The sequence below is a fragment of the Hemiscyllium ocellatum genome, chromosome 30 (genome assembly GCF_020745735.1).
Source record: "Hemiscyllium ocellatum isolate sHemOce1 chromosome 30, sHemOce1.pat.X.cur, whole genome shotgun sequence".
In the NCBI taxonomy this organism is placed as follows: domain Eukaryota; kingdom Metazoa; phylum Chordata; class Chondrichthyes; order Orectolobiformes; family Hemiscylliidae; genus Hemiscyllium; species Hemiscyllium ocellatum.
Genome location: NC_083430.1, coordinates 28,346,781 through 28,370,840, shown reverse-complemented (window position 1 = coordinate 28,370,840; position 24,060 = coordinate 28,346,781). Strand labels below are relative to the sequence as shown.

General features: G+C 41.8%; 1 protein-coding gene across 4 annotated transcripts in view; it reads right to left on the bottom strand.

Annotated features, from left to right (window-relative positions):
• Positions 1 to 24,060, bottom strand: part of LOC132829960 (dyslexia-associated protein KIAA0319-like protein) — a 109,488-nt gene that overhangs the window by 44,421 nt on the left and 41,007 nt on the right. For all 4 annotated transcript variants that reach the window (XM_060847389.1, XM_060847390.1, XM_060847392.1 and 1 more), the window contains 3 exons: positions 18,273 to 18,360; positions 12,842 to 12,934; positions 11,926 to 12,058 (listed from right to left, as the gene is read on the bottom strand). In XM_060847389.1, coding sequence (XP_060703372.1) covers positions 11,926 to 12,058; positions 12,842 to 12,934; positions 18,273 to 18,360 — 314 coding nt within the window. The remainder of the gene's footprint in view (positions 1 to 11,925; positions 12,059 to 12,841; positions 12,935 to 18,272; positions 18,361 to 24,060) is intronic.

The window sequence follows — 24,060 nt, the reverse complement described above, 5'->3', positions numbered from 1 at the left end:
CATCCTGATTAAAATCAATTGAGAAAAATTGAAGTGAATTCAACAGAAATATTATTGAGTGCTACACTGAAAATAAGTCATGACAGGATAACGTACACTCAATGAAACATGAAAACGAGATGTGGCTAAGGATCGATATTGCGGTTTGAAAACAGATGCTGCAGAATTAAAAATCTCCAAACTGAAATTGATGGGCAATATCTGACTGTTTCACAAAGTAAGGAACACATTCGAAGAAACTGGATAGGGGCACTTGGAACTTCAACATACAGAGTAAAAGCATCCTGTCAGTTTGTATTTTTTAAAGCTTTGTATACAACGTGACCTATTTAAAAGACAATTGAATTAGGGAGTAGGTGATGGTTATTAAGTTAGGGCCAAAATATAGTGCTAGAATTAAAAGTATGGACTTGGATTTTGTGAAAATATGGTCATCTTCTGAATTATCTTATGAGATGATTCCAAACAAAGGACATAATTTTACAATGAGGTCACTGAGTGCAAAAAGGTGTCTCCCGATTTTATAGAATCATAGAATCTCCACAGTGTTGAAGCAAGCCATTTGGCCCATTGGTCAGGGAGTCCAGAACTAGAGGGCATAGGTTTAGGGTGAGAGGGCAAAGATATAAAAGAAATCTATGGGGCAACTAATGAACTGCCAGAGGAAGTGGAGGAGGCTGGTACAATTGCAACATTTAAAAGGCACGTGGATGGGTATATGAATAGGAAGGGTTTGGAGGGATATGGGCCGGGTGCTGGCAGATGGGACTAGATTGGGTTGGGATATCTGGTCGGCATGGACGGGTTGGACTGAAGGGTCTGCTTCCATGCTGTACATCTCTTTGGGTATTCCAAGATGGTGGACGGGAAAAGTTTCTAACTGTAAGAGCTGCTCCTTTTTTTTGAGGTATTTTAGGTGCTGGAGGTGATTTCCTTGGATTGCAGACGCAGCAACTACTGTTGTATATGCTGTTACATGTTTTTTCCAAAGTTCCAAAACAAAGTCAAAACAACAGCAGAGCAGACAAAGGAAGCACATGGTGAGGACAGTGCGCGTGCGAGAGAGAGAGAGAGAGACATCAAAGTGCATCTGGGAAAATTAACAAACGGTGAATTTCACAACTAATCTTGGAGGAACCGATTTGGGTGAAGTTCACAGCACAGAATCAGATAAGATAATTGTTGTTTTAAGTCTGTCCGAGAGAAAGGCTGTATTAGTGAGTACAGTGGGTTCTTTCTTGATTATGTGTTTTTGGAAACAAGTCTCTTGATTAAACTTAAAATATAAGCCATAGCTATTAATTTAACCTGGGGCACTGCTTTGTAGAGGAATAAGACAGTGCTATTTTCTGGGTCTGTAGATTGTGAAGGAGCAAAAATGGCCTTTGCAGTGATATGTACTTCTTGTCAGATGTGGGAGTTTAAAGAGAGATTAAGGGTTACTGCGGGTTGTATCTGCCATAAATGCTATTGGAGGCAAATCTTTATCAGATCGAGTGGATCGGTTGGAGAGACAGATAGAAGCGATGAGGAACTTGCAACAGCAACAGTATGTGATGGATGGCAGCTATGGGAAGGGGGGAAAGTCTCAGATACAGTCACATAGATGGGTTAACTCCAGGAAAGGTAATAGAGGTAGGCAACTAGTGCACGAGTCTTTTGTGGATATACCCATTTCAAACAGGTACGCTGTTTTGGAAAATGTAGGGGGAGATGGATTCTCAGGGAAACATTGCACGAACAGCCAAGTTTCTGGTATTGAGACTGGTTCTAATGTAACGAGGGGTACGTCGGCTTCCAAGAGATCAATTGTGTTAGGGGATTCTGTAGTCCGAGGTACAGACAGATATTTCTGTGGCGAGCAGAGAAAAAGCAGAATGGTGTGTTGCTTCCCTGGTGCCAGAAGCAAGGATTTCTCAGACAGAGTACAGAATGTTCTCAAGGGGGAAGAGGGGCCCGCAAAAGGGCATTGTCCACATTGGAACCAACGATATAGGAAGGGAAAAGGTTGAGATTCTGAAGGGAGATTACAGAGAGTTAGGCAGAAATTTAAAAGGAGGTCCTCAAGGGTAGTAATATCTGAATTACTCCCAGTGCTATGAGCTAATGAGGGCAGGAATAGGAGGATAGAGCAGATGAATGCATGGCTGAGGAGCTGGTGTATGGGAGAAGGATTCACATTTTTGGATCACTGGAATCTCTTTTGGGGTAGAAGTGACCTGTACAAGAAGGATGGATTGCACCTAAATTGGAAGGGGACTAATATACTGGCAGGGAAATTTGCTAGAACTGCTTGGGAGGATTTAAACGAGTAAGGTGGGGGGGTGGGACCTACGGAGATAGGGAGGAAAGAGATCAATCTGAGAATGGTACAGTTGAGAACAGAAGTGAATCAAACAGTCAGCACAGGCAGGGACAAGTTAGGATTAATAAATTAAACTGCATTTATTTCAATGCAAGGGGGCTAACAGGGAAGGGAGATGAACTCAGGGCATGGTTAGGAACATGGGACTGGGATATCATAGCAATTATGGAAACATGGCTCAGGGATGAGCAGGACTGGCAGCTTAATGTTCCAGGATACAAATGCTACAGGAAGGATAGAAAGGGAGGCAAGAGAGGAGGGGGAGTGGCATTTTTGATAAGGGATAGCATTACAGCTGTGCTGAGGGAGGATTTTCCCAGAAATACATCCAGGGAAGTTGTTTGGGTGGAACTGAGAAATTAGAAAGGGATGATCACCTTATTGAGATTGTATTATAGACCCCCTAATAGTCAGGAAGAAACAAACTTGTAAGGAGATCTCAGCTATCTGTACGAATAATAGGGTAGTTATGGATGGGGATTTTAATTTTCCAAACATCGACTGGGACTGCCATAGTGTCAAAGGTTTAGATGGAGAGGAATTTCTTAAGTGTGTACAAGACAACTTTCTGATTCAGTATATGGATGTACCTACTAGAGAAGGTGTAAAACTTGACCTACTCTTGGGAAATAAGGCAGGGCAGGTGACTGAGGTGTCAATGGGGGAGCACTTTGGGACCAGCGACCATAATTCTATTTGTTTTAAAATTGTGATGGAAAAGGATAGATCAGATCTAAAAGTTGAAGTTCTATATTGGAGAAAGGCCAATTTTTCTTGGTAAAGGGACGGCTGGAAAATGGGAAGCCTTCAGAAATGAGATAACAAGAATCCATAGAAAGTATATTCCTGTCAGGGTGAAAGGGAAGGCTGGTAGGTATAGGGAATGCTGGATGACTATAGAAATTGAGGGTTTGGTTAAGAAAAAGAAGGAAGCATATGTCAGGTATCGACCAGATAGATTGAGTGAATCTTTAGAAGAGTATATATAAAGGAAGCAGGAGTATACTTAAGAGGAAAATCAGGAGGGCAAAAAGGGGACATGAATTAGCTTTGGCAAATAGAATTAAGGGGAATCCAAAGGGTTTTTACAAATATATTAAGGACAAAAGGGTAACTAGGGAGAGAATAGGGCCCCTCAAAGAACAGCCACAGAAAATGGGGGAGATACTAAATGAATATTTTGCATCAGTATTTACTGTGGAAAAGGATATGGAAGATATAGAATGTAGGGAAATAGATGGTGACATCTTGCAAAATGTCCAGATTACAGAGGAGAAAGTGCTGGATGTCTTGAAATGGTTAAAGGTGGATAAATCCCTAGGACCTGATCAGGTGTACCCGAGAAATCTGTGGGAAGCTAGAGAAGTGATTGCTGGGCCTCTTGCTGAGATATTTGTATCATCGATAGTCACAGGTGAGGTGCCGGAAGACTGGAGGTTGGCAAACGTGGTGCCACTGTTTAAGAAGGGCGGTAAAGATAAGCCAGGGAACTATAGACCGGTAAGCCTGACCTCAGTGGTGGGCAAGTTGTCAGAGGGAATCCTGAAGGACAGGATGTACATGTTTTTGGAAAGGCAAGGACAGATTAGGGATAGCCAACATGGCTTTGTGCATGAGAAATCATGTCTCACAAACTTGAGTTTTTTGAAGCAGTAACAAAGAAAATTGATGAGGGCAGAGCAGTAGATGTGATCTATATGGACTTCAGCAAAGCGTTGGACAAGGTTCCCCATGGGAGACTGATTAGCAAGGTTAGATCTCATGGAATACAGGGAGAATTAGCCATTTGGATACAGAACTGGCTCAAAGGTGGAAGACAGAGGGTGGTGGTGGAGTTTTCAGACTAGAGGCCTGTGACCAGTGGAGTGCCACAAGGATCGGTGCTGGGCCCTCTACTTCTTGTCATTTACATAAACGATTTGGATGAGAGTATGAGGTACAGTTAGTAAGTTTGCAGATGACAGCAAAATTGGAGGTGCAGTGGACAGCGAAGAGGGTTACCTCAGATTACAACAGTAGCTAGACCAGATGGGCCAATGGGCTTAGGTGTGGCAGATGAAGTTTAATTCAGATAAATGCGAGGTGCTGCATTTTGGGAAAGCACATCTTAGCAGGACTTAATGGTAAGGTCCTAGGGAGTGTTGCTGAACAAAGAGACCTTGGAGTGCAGGTTCATAGCTTCTTGAAAGTGGAGTCGCAGGTAGATAGGATAGTGAAGAAGGCGTTTGGTATGCTTTCCTTTATTGGTCAGAGTTTTGAGTACAGGAGTTGGGATATCATGTCATGACTGTACAGGACATTGGTTAGGCCACTGTTGGAATATTGCGTGCAATTCTGGTCTCCTTCCTATCAGAAAGATATTGTGAAACTTGTAAATCTTTTCTGAACCCTTTCAAGGATGTTGCCAGGGTTGGAGGATTTGACCTACAGGAAGAGGCTGAGCAGACTGGGGATGTTTTCCCTGGAGTGGAGGCTGAGGGGTGACCTTATAGAGGTTTACAAAATTATGAGGGGCATGAATAAGATAAACAGACAAAGTTTTTTCCCTGGGATTGGGGAGTCCAGAACTAGAGGGCATAGGTTTAGGGTGAGAGGGGAAAGATATAAAAAAAACCTAAGGGGCAACGTTTTCATGCAAAGGTGGTACGCATCTGGAATGAGTTGCCAGAGGAAGTGGTGGAGGCTGGTACAATTGTAACATTTTAAGAGGCATTTGGATGGGTATATGAATAGGAAGGGTTTGGAGGGATATGGGCCGGGTGCTGGCAGATGGGACTGGATTGGGTTGGGATATCTGGTCGGCATGCACGGGTTGGACCGAAGGGTCTGTTTCCATGCTGTACATCTCTATGACTCTATGACCAAGACTCTCCAAAAAGCATTCCCACCCATACCCTATCCCTGTAACTCTGCATTTCCCATCGCTAATCCACCTAGCCTGCATATCCTTGGACTGTGGGAGGAAACTGGAGCACCCTAAGGAAACATGCACAAACACAGGGAGAATGTGCAAACTCCACACAGAAAGTCATCCAAGGGTGGAATTGAACCCAGCTCCCTGGCACTGAGGCAGCAGTGCTAACCACTGAGCCACTATGCTGTCGGTTTTCTTTCATAATTTTGTCAAAATCTGGAATGCTCTGTTCCAAAAGACTGGATTATGGGCAAAGAAAAAAAACTTTCAACACTGACACTGAAACACTTTTGTTAGCCAAGAATAAATATTTGGATTAAAGGCAGGTCAATAGATTGGGGTGCGGATTAGCATAATTTTATTGAATGACAGAATGAACTCCAGGGGGTGACTGTCCTGTTTCTTTCCCCATTTTATCACTCTCCAGCTTGTGTTAGTTAAACTGCAATATTAATCCTCAGCCTTATCTCATTTTCATATTTCCTACACAATTCTTTTCTCTCAACAGTGAAGTACATATGTTCTGCATTTGCCAATTCCTTCACCTGAACTGTTTCAAATACTTTCAATTATCCAACTTCAATATTGTTTTGTTTTTTAAAAATACCCTGTAATGACATAAAACAGAACGATTCTACACATAGGATAGAATGTATTTTTTAAAACAGCCACTGATTGAGTTCTTGAAGTCCTTGTGTAATGATTCTCCATTCCTAAAAGCCAACTGAATTCTATATTTAGTTTTAAGTAACAAAGCTTTCTGTCCCTGTTTCATGTAAAAAACAACCAGTTTTTGAAAGTTAAGTAATCCAGAAGGCTTCCTCATCCATTAGTATCTAATGAGTGTTTTACTGGTGAAATCACAACACCAAAAGCTCAAATTGATTTTTTTTTAAAAGACAATTTTGAATTTTGGGACACATTAGTTTTGCACACACTTGTATTATTTGCTACAATATTGATTTTTGATTTACCTTGAAACTTCACTGAAATGTGAAAAGGAAAGGGAGTTGTTTTAATCTGGGTGAAAGCTTTGCACAAACATTGCCAGAGTTTTGAGTTTCCAGCCAGATATTTCCAGACTAGGAAATAATAATACTTCATCACAAAGAACAGTGAACTAGCAAACAGGTTAAACTTTACTGCATAACTGGGGCTATTTTCTGAGAAAGCAGTTAATTGGTCTGAGGTAAATTAACAGATCTGGGAACGTCAACTATATGCAACAATACCAAATAAAATTATTCAGCAGTAATTTTCATATAGATGATGACTGGCTGATCAAAAGTCAAATTAAGGCTAAATTCCCACAAGCTGTGTGCTATCAATGAACAATTTTACTTTACTGGTTCAGTTTATTATTGTAGGCGACAGTGAGGACTGCACTGATTAAGGTGGTGCTGGTAAAGCAAAGCAGGTCAGGCAGCATCCGAGAAGCAGAAAAATTGATGTTTCGGGCAAAAGACCTTCATCAGGAATGAGGCTGGGAGATAAATGGGAAGGGAGTGGGGGAGGTAGCTGAGAGTGCAATAGGTGGATGAAGGTGGGAATGAAGGTGATAGGTCGAAGTGGAGGATGGAGTGGATAGGTGGGAAGGAAGATTGACAGATGGGGCAGGTCATGAGGATAGTGCTGAGATGGAAGTTTGAAACTAGGGTAAGGTTAGGGGAGGGGAAAATGAGGAAACTTGTGAAGTCCACATTGATGCGATAGGGTTGAAGGGTTCAGAGGTGGAAGAGGAGGTCTTTTACCTGCAGACATTGGGTGGGTAGGGAGTGGTGATGGAGGAATCCCAGTACCTGCATGTCCTTGGCAAAGTGGGAGGGGAAGTTGAAATATTTAGCCACAGGTGAGGTTGATTAATGCGGGTGTCCCAGAGATGTTTCTCTGAAGCGCTCTGCGAGTAGGTGTCAGGTCTTCCCAATTTAGAGGAGACCGCATCGGGAGCAATGGCTACAGTAAATGTCATGGGTGGATGTGTGAGTGAAACTCAGATAAATGTGGAAGGCTCCTTGGCGGCCTTGGACGGAGGTGATTAGGGAAGTGTGGGCGCAGGTTTGCCAATTCCTGTAGTGGTAGGGGAAGGTGCCAGAAGGGGAGGGTGGGTTGTTAGGGGGCATGGATATGACCAGGTGGTTGTGGAGAGAACGGTCTTTACGGAAAGCGGAGAGAGGTGGGGAGGGAAATATATCTCTGGTGATGGGGTCAGTTTGTAGCTGTCGCAAATGGCAGAGGATAATGTGATGTATGTGGAGGTTGGTGGGGTGGAAGGTGAGGACCAGGGGGTTCTGTCCCTACTGCAGTTGGAAGGGTGGGGTGGAACAGCAGAGGTGCAGGACATGGATGAGATGTGCTGGAGGGCATCACCAACCACATCGGAGGGGAAAGTGCGGTCTTTAAAGAAGGATTTGGAGATGCTGGCATTGGACTGGGGTGTGCAAAGTTAAAAATCTGATGAAGGAGCAGCGCTCTGAAAGCTAGTGCTTTCAATTAAACCTGTTGGACTATAACGTGGTGTTGTGTGATTTTTAACTTTAAAGAAGGAGGCCATCTTGTGTGTTCTGTGGTGGAACTAGTCCTCCTGGGAGCAGATGCAGCAGAGATGGAGAATATGGGAATAAGGGATAGGGAATAAGGGAACACCCCCACAGTCCTCACCTTCTACCCCACCAATCTCTGCATTCATCGCACCATCCTCTGCCATTTCCACCAGCTACAAACTAACCCCACCACCAGAGATATATTTCCCTCCTCACCCCTGTCGGCTTTCTGTAAAGACCATTCCCTCCACAACTACCTGGTCAGGTCCATGCCCCCTAACAACCCATTGAACAGGACATTGTTGCCGATGTGAATACAACAGGACATTGTTGCCAATGTGAATACTGAGTCACAATTAATTAGAACGGATGGCTTTGAGGTATGGAGGGAAGAGGTGTTGGAAATTCTGGAAAGGGTGAAAATAGATAAGTCCCCTGGGCCTGATGGCATTTATCCTAGGATTCTCTGGGAAGCAAGGGAGGAGATTGCAGAGCCATTGGCCTTGATTTTTATGTCCTCGTTGACTACAGGAATAGTGCCAGAAGACTGGAGGATAGCAAATGTGGTTCCCTTATCAAGAAGGGGAGTAGGGATAACCCTAGTAACTATAGGCCGGTGAGTCTCACTTCTGTTGTGGGCAAAGTCTTAGAGAGAATTGTAAGGGATAGGATTTATGAACATCTGGATAGGAATAATGTGATCAAGGATAGTCAGCATGGTTTTGTGAAGGGCAGGTCGTGCCTCACAAACCTTATTGAATTCTTCGAGAAGGTGACTAAGGAGGTGGACGAGGGTAAAGCGGTAGATATGGTGCATATGGATTTTAGTAAGGCATTTGATAAGGTTCCCCATGGTAGGCTACTGCAAAAAATACGGAGGTATGGCATTGAGGGTGCGTTAGAGGTTTGGATTAGGAATTGGCTGGCTGGAAGAAGATAGAGGGTAGTAGTTGATGGTAAAGGTTCATCTTGAAGTGCAGTTACTAGCGGTGTTCCACAAGGATCTGTTTTGGGACCATCGCTGTTTGTCATTTTTATAAATGACCTGGTGGAGGGGCTAGAAGGTTGGGTGAGCAAGCTTGCGGATGATACGAAAGTCGGTGGGGTTGTTGACAGTGAGGAAGGATTAGATTAGACTTACAGTGTGGAAACAGGCCCTTCGGCCCAACAAGTCCACACCGACCCGCCGAAGCGCAACCCACCCATAGCCCTACATTTACCCCTTACCTAACACTACGGGCAATTTAGCATGGCCAATTCACCTGACCCGCACATCTTTGGACTGTGGGAGGAAACCGGAGCACCCGGAGGAAACCCACGCAGACACGGGGAGAACGTGCAAACTCCACACAGTCAGTCACCTGAGTCGGGAATTGAACCCGGGTCTCTGGCGCTGTGAGGCAGCAGTGCTAACCACTGTGCCACCGGGCAGGTTACAGCGGGATATAGATAAGCTGCAGAGCTGGGCAGAAAGGTGGCAAATGGAGTTCAATGTAGGTAACTGTGAAGTGATTCACTTTGGTAAAAGTAACAAGAAGATAGGGTACTGGGTTAATGGTCGGATACTTGGTAGTGTGGATGAACAGAGGGATCTTGGTGTCCATGCACATAGATCTCTGAAAGTTGCCACCAAGGTAAATAGTGCTGTGAAGAAGGCATATGGCGTACTGGCTTTTATTGGTAGAGGAATTGAGTTCCGGAGTCCTGAGGTCATGTTGCAGTTGTATAAGACTCTGGTGCGGCCGCATCTGGAGTATTGTGTGCAGTTTTGGATGCCATACTATAGGAAGGATGTGGAGGCACTGGAACGGGTGCAGAGGAGGTTTACCAGGATGTTGCCTGGTATGGTAGGAAGATCGTATGAGGAAAGGCTGAGGCACTTGGGGTTGTTTTCATTGGAGAAAAGAAGGTATAGGGGTGACTTGATAGAGGTGTACAAGATGATTAGGGGTTTAGATAGGGTTGACAATGAGACCTTTTTCCACGTATGGAGTCAGCTATTACATAGCTGAGGGGACATAGCTTTAAATTAAGGGGAGGTAGGTATAGGACAGATGTTAGGGGTAGATTCTTTACTCAGCGAGTCGCGAGTTCATGGAATGCCCTGCCAGTGGTGGACTCTCCCTCTTTATGGGCATTTAAACGGGCATTGGATAGGCATATGGAGGATAGTGGGCTAGTGTAGGTTACGTGGGCTTGGGTCGGCGTAACATCGAGGGCCAGAGGGCCTGTACTGCGCTGTATTTTTCTATGTTCTATGTTCTCCCCTCCTGACACCTTCCCCTGCCACCGCAGGAATTGCAAAACCTGCGCCCACACCTCCCACATTACCACCATCCAAGGCCCCAAAGGAGCTTTTCACATCCATTAAAGTTTCACCTGCACCTCCACAAATGTCACTTACTGCATCTGTTGCTCCCGATACGGTCTCCTCTACATTGGGAGACCGGATGCATTCTTGCAAAGCGCTTCAGAGAACATCTTCGGGACACCCGCACCAATCAACCCCACCCATGGCTGAACATTGCAACTCCCCCTCCCACTCTGCCCCAGTTTTAACCTTCCAGCTCAGCACCATTCTCATGACCTGTCCCATTTGTCAATCTTCCTTCCCACCTATCCACTCCACCCTCGTCTCCAGCCTATCACCTTCATTCCCACTTCCATCCACCTATTCCACTCTCAGCTACCTTCTCTCCAGCCCCATCCCCCTCCCATTTATCTCTCGACCCGAGGCTTCCAGCCTCATTCCTGATGAAGGGCTTTTGCCCGAAACGTCGATTTTCCTGCTCCTCAGATGCTGGCTGACCTGCTGTGCTTTTCCAGCACCAAACTAATCTCATTTATTATTGTAGTTCATTTCACCTGATTACATTAGCAGAATCCATATTTTGACCCATTAGTGAACTTCAAATTGTGTGTGTGTAAAAATAACAATGACAAAGCAGTCAGTTGTCATCTTTGTTTACATAATTAATCTATTGATGATTATTCAACAGATTCTCCTATCAGAGTACGTCCATTCATTCATTCTAGGTTCTGCATACTTAAGCCCATTACTTTCTTCCCCCAGCCATGACAGGTACAATGTGCTGATTATTAGGAATTCCAAATCCCATAATTTAAAGTTTTGAAATCTCCATCTCTGCCCGATCTTTCTTCTGTGATTCCAATGCTATATGGTTGATCCTTTAATAAGCAACACAGTTGTGAACATCATTACCACCAGGCAGACACAAACATGATAAGGATTGAAGTAAATCTCTGGTTAATCAAAGAACAGACAATAAATGCCATTTTATGACCTCTTGTCCAGATTGAAAATAAAACAGTTTTGTTAAGAACACAGAGCAACTGAAATTCATTAACAGCATCCCATTACTGATTTATTTACTATTCTTGCGTTTCCTAGGGATGACAGGATTAGAAACAATATGACAGAATTCTGGTTGACTCAGGTTTACATCATTCAGATGTATTTTTACATGAATAAATACATCCAATGTAATTATTCTATGGAAAAACTTCAGTTGACAAGTTAATCACACACTAGATTATATGTTTGCATCTGTAGTCCTCACATAATGAGTCCTCAAAGCCAACTACTCGAATACAGAGCAACTTTTCAAACAGTGCTATAAAAATCATCCACAGCTGCAGTTTAAATACAGGAACATAATGTAAAACCAGCACAGAAAGTACGCTGCCTGCCAACCTCTGGCTATTGAATCAAAATCAGAATTGGATATAATAAAGGACTAAAAGAAGTAAAAACAAAATACACAATGAAATTTAAAGCAATGCCTGAGGTGCAATTATATAAGCTAATGGAGAAATACATTCAGTACAATTTCAGATCACTCTGACACACCTAAATTTGGCAAATATTGCAGTACTTCCTGTTTAACTGGATGTTGTCAGACAAAAGTGCCAGAAATCATGAATAAAATCAAATAGCCAATGTTGGGAAAAGAAAATCTCTTACTTGCCAGAGTTAGTGTTTGAAGCACACATCAGATATAGTGTTCCACATCAGTGAGAGTGAGTAATTTATACTAACCATCTTCATCTATTCCACGCACACAGGCCTAGTTACATTTGTGTACCTGAATGTGTAATTGCCTGGCACCAAGTTAATCAGTTTCAGGATCGGTGTGCTTGCAGATACTTTCTCTTCTCGCAAAGGACCCTTCTCCTCCTCCCATTGGTAACTTACAATTTTATCATCATCAGTACTTTCTGGAAATAGAACAGTATTTATTTGTACTTTAGTTGACAGCTGTATTATGGCAAAACTTCTTAATAGTACTGCAACACATTATAAAACACAGTAACACACAAATGAAGTTTAACAGCAATTCCAGAAAAACAGTTAATTGCAACACTGATCCGAGCAGATAGGTCATTAAGCAAATCTTTTGAACCAAAAAGTTCAAATTAAAATTTGAGAAAGTAAAAAATAAGCTGTAACTATTCAGATATAAACGCTGAACGTTACAATGTCAACCCACTGGTTATTTTCATCTGAAGGCATATTTGAAGGTGTAATTTTTCTCACATAATACTTTGCTAACCACTATCTAATTTACCTTTATTAATAGTAAAACAATATTTAAAGCAACACAAGATTCAGATGACTCAACTCTTACATTGAATTATTAAGAATTCATTCCTGGCAAGTGGGTTTGGTCAGCATTGATTAATTATCCCCAATTGCCCAGAGAAAGTGACAATTGGTTGCCTTCTTGAACTGTGGTCCTTGGGATGTACAAACACCCACAATGCTACTTGGAACAGAATTTCAGAACCTGGACCAAAATGACAGTGAAGAAACAGCATCACAGCTCCCAGCAGGATAGCACGCAGAGGAGAACTTGGAGGTGGGTGCATCTACTATCCTTGTCCTTCCAGGTGGTAGGAGGTTCATTTGCAAATTTCAAGATTTGCAAAAGAAAAGCTTTTGCAAATTTTCATCATCAAATACAGCATCTGTACTATATTAAATCAATCTATAAAACTTACGGCTTCCATCAATAAAAGTAGATGTTGTAGGCAGTGAGATCTCTTGGAATTTTGGAGATACAATAGCAACTGGAAATTGGTTGACACGAGGTGCTGTAAAATAAACCAGTCATCATTTCTTTTAAAAAAAAGTAGTTAATTTGCTGAAACAACAGCCACAAAACTTTACTCATTAATCAACACATTGTTAACAGCTAACCTGAGAATGCAACTTTTTAAAAAAAAGGTTTTGTGATTTACACATGAAAGAAGTGAAACTATCACAGTATTCAAACAGCTGGACGACTCAACAGACAATCAATTTTTCAATGTATAATTTCAGTAACATCACACTACAAATTTTTGCTATAAATTCTGTGTTAGGATTGAGCCCTCCACTATCACCTGACGAAGCAGCGACACTCCGAAACCTAGTATGCTTCCAATTAAACCTGTTGGACTATAACCTGGTGTTGTGTGATTTTTAACTTTGTACACCCCAGTCCAACACCGACATCTCCAAATTATATAGCATTGACAATTGTCAACATGGCTTGAACAATGCAACAAACCCAGATTTCTTGATAACTTTCAAAGACTTAGAATGCAAGTAAGTAAAGAATCATATTTCTCAGTATTCCAAATGTAAACTAATTTTAGAACTGAGGTAAAAACAATGACTGCAGATGCTGGAAACCAGATTCTGGATTAGTGGTGCTGGAAGAGCACAGCAGTCCAAGGAGCAGCGAAATCGATGCTTCGGGCAAGGGCTTTTGCCAGAATCGTCGATTTTGCTGCTCCTTGGATGCTGCCTGAACTGCTGTGCTCTTCCAGCACCACTAATTCAGAACAATTTTAGAACTATTCAAGTGACAAGGCAATATGCACAATGAACAGTGCCATACTCAATACCTACTTGAGTCCAATAAGGGATAGGCAATAAGTAATGACCTTGCCAATGTTGTTCATATTCCAAGAATAAACTCAAAAATAAATTTAAATGGATTTATGTTTGAAAACTACAGGTGCACAACTTCAAAAATTCAAAAGAAACAGACATGATTTCATGTTTTGTCACAATGGCGTAGATTCAGCAGTCAATGACAAACAGAACATTGCATTTGCAGTTTTCTGTAGACTTTGTGGACATTTGCTCTTGCACTAATCTCAAAGCCTCTAAATTATGAGAGAGCCAAAGCAAAGCATTCTCTACAGGAGATCCATGATCCATGTGAACAGGGAGGAACGGAAGCAGATCTGCCTTAATGTAGAAATGGTGTTGGAAAAATTCATATGATTGAAGGCTAGTAAATCCCCAGGGCCTGATAATTTACATGCCAGAGTACTTAAGGAAGTTGCCCTGGAAAGAGTGGATGCATTTGTGTTCATCTAAGTCCTTTAGATTTCTGAACACTTCCTACAGACTGGAGGGTAATGAATGTCACCCCACTATTTAAAAAAGGGGGTCGATAGAGAGAAAACAGAATTACAGACAAGGGAGTCTGACACTGGTAGTGAACAAGATGCTACAGTCTATTCACAAGGATTTTATAGCAGAGCATTTGGAAGATCGTGGCAGAATGAGACACAATCAGGACAAGACAGGTTAGATGCAGGAAGGATGTTCCCGATGGTCATTAAGTCAAGAACCTGGGTGATGGTTTAAGGGTAAGGGGTAAACCTTTTCAAACTGAGATGAGGAGGAATTTTTTCAACCAGAGTGGTGAGCCTGTGGAATTCATGACCACACAAGTGGTTGAGACGAAAACATGTTTTTCAGAAGGTAGTAGATATTGCTCTTGTAGCTCAAGGAATCAAGGACTTTGGGAGGGGGCATTTGAGCATTGAGCTAGATGATCAGCCATGATAATGAATGATGTAGCAAGTGAGTTTTGAATGGCCTACTCTTGCTCCTATCTTCTAGGTTTCTGTGGCAAGCAATGGTGTGGTTCGTTATACAATCTGATTCAAGTATCCTTAAAGAGCTAGGCAACAGGCACACCTTAATCCAATTTGAAATCATGTACAGAAAATAAAACATAGGGAAGAAAGAGAGGAGTTTGGCATAAATAAAAGCAGAAAGAACACCTCTAGTAAGACTCCAATAAATGATCACATCAGCAAAAATGACTCTCTAAAGTTGTTAAAGTTAATTATCACTGCTATAGATGTTATTTGATCGTAATTCAGGTGTATTATTCAGTTAAAAATTCACACACTCTTATGGATAAGCCCTAATTTCTTTGGTATGTTTGGTATTACATTGTACCACAAATTCATACCTTTTCATTTTTTTGATTATTATCCTTGGTGGACCACTACTCTATCCAAGCACCATGAGGAGGAGCGTAATTTGTTTATTAACTTCCTGAATTCTACGATTAACTGCACTAATGCTACTGCTGAAAGTTGCTCGTAACCCTTCGCTAGCAGTTACTCATGCAACACAGTGAACCATCATAATCAGTTTGAAGAATAGAAAATCAGAACTCCCAAAAATAATTTATGCAAGTAGCTTTTAATTGTTGAAACCAAAGGCAGAAATGACTAATTAATAAGCAGGAAAACTTGGATGTTAAACAGGAGGACAATTTTATGTATTTTCTCCATGACTATCATTGCATCAGCTTTTGTTCCCTTGGCTTTTTCCTCATGTGTTGAAACATATTAGCCGCTCATGAAAGCCTGTACTCCAGCTCTGATAACAAGGCAAATGCAGCTGAGGCTAAAACACGTTACTCTATTTTGGAATAATATCCCATTTGCACTGCCTGCCATCGTTTATGTATTTTTAGAAAGCTCAGTAGTGTTTAATAATTTAGTATTTTGAAATGAAAAAGTTCTGTTGCTTTGATCCCCTGATCTTTACGCCACTCTGTTATATTTTAAAACAGTGTCAGCTGGATCCATACAATCCATAAACATAAGTTTTAAAAAAGGTTCTGTTCCTTTCTTCCATCAATTCCATTTTTTGGACTTGATCTTTCAATATGAAGTGAATGCTATTCCTTTTTGTTTAAAAAAAGACGTTCAATCAGCCCGATTAGAAATTTATTAATGTTATTCAGAAAATTCTTGTCTAAACATACTAGATGTTAGAAACACCTTTTTCCACATTTATAAGCAACGAGTGTGTGCAAATGCTGGGATTGAACAAATGGTGGCAGCTTTAGGCAAGTCTAAGTGCGCTAATTGGTAAAGGGGCAGAGATGGCAGTTAGTAGAGAGTTATGTTCCTCCTGTCAGATGTGTGAGAAAGGAAAGCAGTTGACTGTCCCTGGTGACTATGCTGGCATGAAGTGCATTTGGCTTTGGCGCCTTTCAGACTGTTTGGATCAACTGAGAGGCAGTTGAAGATGCTGAGGAGAATACAGGGGGCAGAGCGTGTGATTGATGAATGATTCAGGGAGGTAGACACACTGCCGGTAGATAGGTGGATGCTAGGTTGTGCAGGTATCTCCCGTGGCTAATCCTCTCTCAAACAAGTGTATCTTTTGGACACTTTTGCAGTGAATGGATAGCTTCAAAGGGAAATATCAGTATCAACCAGGACTTGGGCACCGGGGCTGGCTCTGCTGTTAAGCAGGGTATGCCAAGGTCCAAGCAAGCAATTGTGATAGGGGGCACACTCCAATCAGGGCACAACAGGTATTTTTGTTAATGAGACTTCAGGATGGTGCGTTGCCTCCCTGCTGCCAGTGAAGGAGGTTATCTGAAAGTAAAATGAGATCTTGATCAGATGGGCCAATGGGCTGAGAAGTGGCAGACGAAATTTAATTAGATAAATGTGAGGCCTTACATTTCAGTAAGACAAACCAAATTTTGCACATTTATAAGCTGCAAGTGTGTGCAAATGCTTGGAGTGAACAAATGGTGGCAGCTTTAGACAAGTCTAAGTGCGCTAATTGTTAAAGGGGCAGAGATGGCAGTTAGTAGAGAGTTTTGCTTCTCCTGTTAAATGTGGGGACAGGAAGTACACAGTTAGCCACAGGGCCATGGGGAGTGCAGTCAAACAGACAGACCTTGGGCATCACAGCTGGACAGGGTGGTGAAGGCATTTGACACTTACTACAGAAGTTGGGACATCAAGTTGTGGCTGTATAAGACATTGGGGAGGCCACTTTGGAGTTCTGTGTCCATTTCAGGTCATTCTGCTGTAGGAAGGATGTTATTAAACTGGAAATGGTGTCGAAAATATTTACAACTATGTTACCAAGACTGGAGGTTTTGAGTTTTATGGAGAGGGTGTATAAACTGGGACTTTTCTCCCTGGAGTGTTGAAGACTAAGGGGTGACCTTATCAAGGTTTATAAAATCATGAGAGGCATGGATAGAGTGAATAGCCAAGGATAGAATAGTCCAAAACTAGTGGGCATAGGTTTAAGGTGAGAGCAGAAAAATTTAAAAGGGACCCGAGGGGCAATATTTTCACAGAGGGTGATGTTCATCTGGAATGATCTGCTAAAGGAAGTAGTAGACGTGGATGTAATGACAAGGTTTAAAAAACAGTTGGATAGGTACATGAATAGGAAAGGTTTAGTGAAATATGGACCAAATACAGGCAAGTGGGGCTAGTTCAGTTTTGGAAACCTGGTCAGCATGTAAGAGTTGGACTGAAGGGTCTGTTTTCATGCTGTATGACTCTATGACATTGTAACCTTGTGTCAGTGGAGTCAGTATTTGTTAAATAGGTATAGTTACATGACAGATTTTTCCATTATAGATGTGGTCACAGGTACTTATCATGTAAAATCATTGACATGAATTGCTTCCAGATGACAGAAATATAAATGGTCTCAAATTCTACAAGACTTAGTACGAGAGACTATCTGATGATAAATCTAGACAGCGTGCAACGGAATGTATTGCCTCTTAAAAAACAAACTACCAAGAAAAAAGGCATTTAAAGTCTCCCATAATCAATCTGCCTTCTCAATGAAATCAACATGAAATTGCAACAAATTGATTGTTTAAATGCCATCCACAAAGTGAACTTATGCAATTAATATATATCGTTCACTTACCAACTCTAATGATTTTTTAAATAAGAAAAGATTACAGCATGTGGTAACATTTGGACATTTGTTCTTACATTGCTTTCAGACTAAAAATTGCAATCTCGATTACACGATTCTAGACCAAAACAAAAAGCACATTCTGAAAGCAAGGATATTTCACACATTTTAAAACAGCCATAAGATTGAACAAAATTGTTTACCCAATTGAGGAGTATCTCAATTTACTTTCATCTGTATTCAAAAATTTCACTTCAAATCCATGCAAGCCCACCTGAGAGATTACACAGTCAGTAGGTAAATACTGGCATTTTCAAAGCACAACTTGCCCACCTACTTGTTAGCATCTGCACATACACTTTAGCTTTCTAGAATTTTTTTGTCCTGATTTTCTACCTCCTCCTATTCTTGGTCATATTTAAAACCACAAATACCAACCTGGTTTGACAGTAACATTCACTGATCCTTCTCCATATGCATTGTCCCCTTGAACAATTACTTTAAACATGTAGAAACCAATTGAAAGCTGAAAAATTCAAATACATTTAAGTTACAATGCCATACACCGCATAAACATTGGAGTTGCACTAAAATTATCTTTTTTTTTAAAAGATATTTTTATTAGAGATTTAATATTTTGACAGATTTACAAAAATAAACAGAACTTTCAAGCACAAACATTAATATAAAAATAGATCTTAAATATATAATCATCAAAATTCAAAGGAATGATACTAAAGAAGAAAGAAAAACAATGAAACTCAGTTAACTACTAATCTAATCCACAATTATCCAGAGTGTATAGTTGAGTCACTTACATCCTTCAAACAAGAGAAAATGTTCTCTAATACACTCATAACAGTATAATAAAAAGGAAACTATTTCCAAACAATAAGAACAAAAAAAAACATGTTTGAATGGAGATCCTCCCCCTTGTTCTCAGGGGGCCTTACTTCCTTTCTAAAGGTCCACCATATCCTCTCCCAAACAGTGTCCCACCCTTGACCCGGGCGCTCCTTAATAGGATTTAGATATAATACCGAGCTAGAGTTAACCGTGAGCGCCCCACCCCCACCCCTCCCCACCCATACCTGAGTATATCTGATAGCATCAATGCAATATAAAATAGCAAGGGAAAACAACCCTGCTCCCAGGAGCAAAAGTAAAGTAGAGTAAAGTATCCACTTCTCCCCACGGAGTGTGGACGAGGCAAGCCAACATTAATTGTCTCTTACGATTTATTTAAACGAGTCTAAAAGTTCCTTAGCCTCTTCTGGTGATCTAAAATTATACTCGGATCCTTCGTGGTTAAAGCATAACGTCGCTGGGTAGCGTAAGGTGTATTGAATATTTAAGTTCCTTAGACATTTCTTCACCTCATCAAACGCCTTCCTCCTTCGTGCCAAAGCCGGGGAGAAGTCCTGAAATAACATAATCTTGGATCCTTCATGAATCATAGCTTTAGGATCCTTTCCAAGATTTCTGGAGGCATCCAGGAGTATTTGCCTCTCCCTATAACTCTGCAGCCGGAACAGGACCGGGCGTGGGCGCTGGTTTGGGCCAGATCCGCGTGCTGCGACCCGGTAGGCCCACTCCACCCTTACCCGGTCAGTTTCAGCCCCCAGGTTTAAAAGCTGGGGCAACCATCGCTCCAGAAATACTGCTAACTGTCCCTTCTCTTCTTGTTCAGGGAGGCCCAGAAGACGGATATTCTTTCTCCGATTTCTATTATCCAGGTCATCCATGTAGATTTCAAAGGCCCGGACTCTCTGCTCCAGAGCTCGCACCTGTTCTGCAGCTGTTTGTGCTGCAGCCTCGGAGGTCGTGGCCTTTAGCACCGCCCCCTCCACTCGGCCCTGCAGTTCCTCAATAGCCTGGCTGTGCTTTTGTAACTTTCCTTCGAATGAGTTCCATCTCTGTCCGGATTCTGCGATGAAATTGACGAGTGTCGTTTCCAGCCTGGCAATCATCTTTACAAGGCCTGTTTTTACATCAGCTGCAGCCGGAGGAGGAGAGGAGGGTGGGGGAGGGGTCTTTGTTTTCTGAGAGCTGCGGGATCCCTTTGGTTTACTCATTATCCACTTAATATTAAACTGCTTAAATATAATAGTAAGCAGCTAATTAAGGTTAGAAAATTTTTTTGGGTGGTTTGGTAAGTGTGGTGGGGGTGAGTAACTCACTTTACCCAGGTTTTGGGAAGAGCACTGTAAACTCAGACTTGCTGAGTCGCCGCCATCTTGGATCTCCTCTCTAAAATGATCTTTAACATTTATTTCCATCACATAAAGCAAAACATATTGCTTCAGAATAGGATAGAATATACTACATACAATGCATATCGGAATTATGAATATCAAAACTTAAACCACATTACCTCCCCATTGTTTTCCAACAATGCATCAGCCTTTAAAATTGTGGATTTATCCTTGCACCAACCAGAAACAAATTACTCCCAACACGAGTCAATACTGAAACTTTTAACACAGTAAAGCAGATTGCTTGGGAATAGATGAAATAGATCCGCTCACATGCCACGTTTATACTTTCCCATCTCAGTCAGTCAGTCAATCCTCTAGCCTCAGCATTTTTGACTGTTCATTCCCAAAAGGTTATTCTGCAGCTAGAATATTATATTGTACTATTTAAATATAGATTCTGAGAACGGACATCAGACAACTCCTGCATTTTACATACCTAAGGTTAATATCTCAATTTTGCTGGAATGAAAAGTCAGATTTACAAACATCAGCACAAAAAACTAATTGTTTTAGAGTATTAGAATTGTACAAATAAATCTCAAAAAATGTCAAACCCATGCAAATAATACAGAAGTAGACAAACACAGAGTACTTTTCTATTTGAGCTGTTAAAGCTGCTACATTGTTTCAATAGATGGCTGCACCATAACCAGAACCTGGTAACAATGGGCCTGCCATAAACTCATTTCAGTGAAGTTTCTGGCAACGCAATGAAAAACTGCCACTAAACGTAGTAAAGCTCTCCGATCACGAACTGTCTGAAAGTGAGAATTTTGTCCTTCTGTATGGCTCCAGCCTTGGTGTTCCATCAGCTCACATCAAATTGGAAAAGAATTTGCTGCGTTTAAACTGCGTTCAATCTAGCTAGCCTGACCCAAACCAGTGTCTACTGAATACAGTGAGTCCATAAAGACACACCTAACTGATCCAGCACACGCATAATGCAGGATTCCAAATTACATGCCCAATCTCCATATGTTTTGTGAATGCCTGGCAGACTGTGAAGCCTCAAGGACACAAGTATCCAAAAATCTAATAAAACAATTGGAGTAGTTATTCAAAACAATCATGACTACAATCAACAAAATGCACAGCATCCTTAATGACCATTTCAAATTTGTATCCATTGGATCTGCCTCTCATCCTGACTTGACAGCCTTATTTAGAAACATGCTGCATTTGCACAACAGCAATGAGGTGCCAGACGACTTATGATTGGGTTTGTCCTCAGAGCTCACTGTATCCACACATATGTATACACAATCTTATCCACGACTGACATTTGGACAGATACATGGATAGGAAAGATTGACAGGAACATGGGCCAAACCCAAGCAAATGTGACTAAATCAGTTTAAGAAACCTGGTTGGCATTGACGAGTTGGACCGAAGGGCCTGTTTTGGTGTTGTAAGCTTTATAAGTGATTCAGCACAATGTGAAGTGGCCAAGTGTTTGGGTGAATTGCTACAACCAGTATTGAGTAAGCTTTCCACTTACATGGTGGAGAATTCCATAGCATTTGCAAAGACCATAACAGGACTTACATATCAATAGCCATGTAGTATCCATGTGCTCATTTGACATTGCTAAATTTTCCATCCATGAACTGCTTAAGGAAGCCATAGACATCTGCACTGCAGCACTAAGTCATGACAACATCAATATTGCATGCAACAGTGTTCACTGTACTCATGAACGCAACAACTGAACAATTCAGTTTTTACACCATTTTTCCCAACCAGATGGCATTACCATGAAATCTTCATTATTGGATACTGGGAGTCAGATTGGTTGAGAATGGACCTGGGCAATCTCAAAGGAGCTGAGGAGGCTGCCAGATCCCAAGGTTAGCTGGGCAAAAAAATTTTAAAGACCTTCTTCCGGCCTTCGTTTCTCCCTTACCCCACGTCCCATCCATTTTAGCACATGCCACTTTACACCCTTAATCCTATATCCAACCCCCACAGCTCCTAATACTCTGATGGCCCTCTATCCATTTCTTACACCAAAATTGGAGGTGTAATGGAAAGCGAAGGAGGTTACAACAGGACCTTGACCAGATGGGCCAATGGGCTGAGAAGTGGCAAATAGAGTTTAATTCAAATAATTTTGGAAAAGCAAATCTTAGCAGGACTTATACACTTAATAGTAAGGTCATAGGGTGTGTCGCTGAACAAAGAGACCTTGGAGTGCAGGTTCATAGCTCCTTGAAATTGGAGTCGCAGGTAGATAGGACACTGAAGGCGGCGTTTCGTATGGTTTCCTTTATTGATCAGAGTATTGATTACAAGAGTTGGGGGGTCATGTTGCGGCTGTACAGGACATTGGTTAGGCCACTGTTGGAATATTGCATGCAATTCTGGTCTCCTTCCTATCACAAAGATGTTGTGAAACTTGAAAGGATTCAAAAAAGATTTACAAGAATGTTGCCAGGATTGGAGGATTTGAGCTACAGGGAGAGGCTGAACAGGCTGGGGCTGTTTTCCCTGGAGCGTCGGAGGCTGAGGGGTGACCTCATAGAGGTTTACAAAATTATGAGGTGCATTGATAGGATACATAGACAAAGTCTTTTTTCCCTGGGGTTGGAGAGTCCAGAATTAGAGGGCATAGGTTTCGGGGAGAGGGGAAAGATATAAAAGAAACCTAAGGGGCAACATTTTCACACAGAGGGTGGTATGTGTACGGAATGAGCTGCCAGAGGAAGTGGTGGAGGCTGGTACAATTGCAACATTTAAGAGGCATTTGGATGGGTATATGAATAGGAAAGGTTTGGAGGGATTTGGGCCTGGTGCTGGCAGGTGGGACTAGATTGGGTTGGGATATCTGGTCAGCATGGACGGATTGGACTGAAGGGTCTGTTTCCATGCTGTACATGTCTATGACTCTATACCCCTAATGCCAACTTAATGTCTACTTCCCCCTATCAGGTCAACCATCAAGTTATCCACAAGTACTTGTGCACAGGAGGAGAAAAATAAATTTCTATTACTTGAAGTTCCATATTGCAGGCTACACTCAAATCAGAAAAGAACATTTATTCATCAAGCACTTCGTGATGCTTTTCAATAGATCTTGGCAAGCTGGACAACTTTATGGGGTTTATGCATTTGAGAGACACAATTTTCTTGACAATCAACAATCCTGAAGTGCACCTGACCACCAATCCAGAGGATGCTCGATACCCTCCCCCTACCAAGGGACATCTGACTCCCACCTTAAGGTGGCCTGACACCATGACCATGATAGTACCTCAACTCTCTAGAGGGTTGCACTGAGTGTCTTACCGAGTCTAATCTCTACACTCTGGGTCCTAAACACCAGGCAGTCCAAAATCTGATTTGACTGTAAGTAGCTAATCATTCAAATTTCCAAATGCCTCAATAAGAGCAAATATGTGAACTAAATGCTCCTATGAAAATAGAAAATGCTGAATTTGAGGACACGGCTTAGGTTCTCTGAAGTCTTCTGACATAAAAGTTGCCATCATTGGAAACCCTGGGCCTACTTCTTTTAGGTCATTACTTAAATAACATAAATCACATCTAGAAAATGTCCAAGATTTGGTCATGAAAAGGACAAATACCCTGAAACTAGATATTTCCAAATTGATTATTGATATGAGATATCTAACTGCTAATAACTTGCATCAAAACAAAAACAAAAATTGCCTTCTACAACAATGTGGATGGCACAGTGGTTAGCACTGTTGCCTCACAGTGCCAGAGATCCGGGTTCAATTCCTGCCTCAGGCAACTGTCTGTGGGGAGTGTGCACATTCTCCCCGTGTATGTGTGGGTTTCCTCCAGGTGCTCTGGTTTCCTCCCACAGTCCAAAAATGTGCAGGTTAGGTGAATTGGCCATGCTAACTTGGCCATAGTGTTAGGTGAAGGGGTGAAATGGAGGGAATGGGTCTGGGTGAATTGCGCTTCGGCAGGTCGGTGTGGACTTGTTGGGCCGAAGGGCCTGT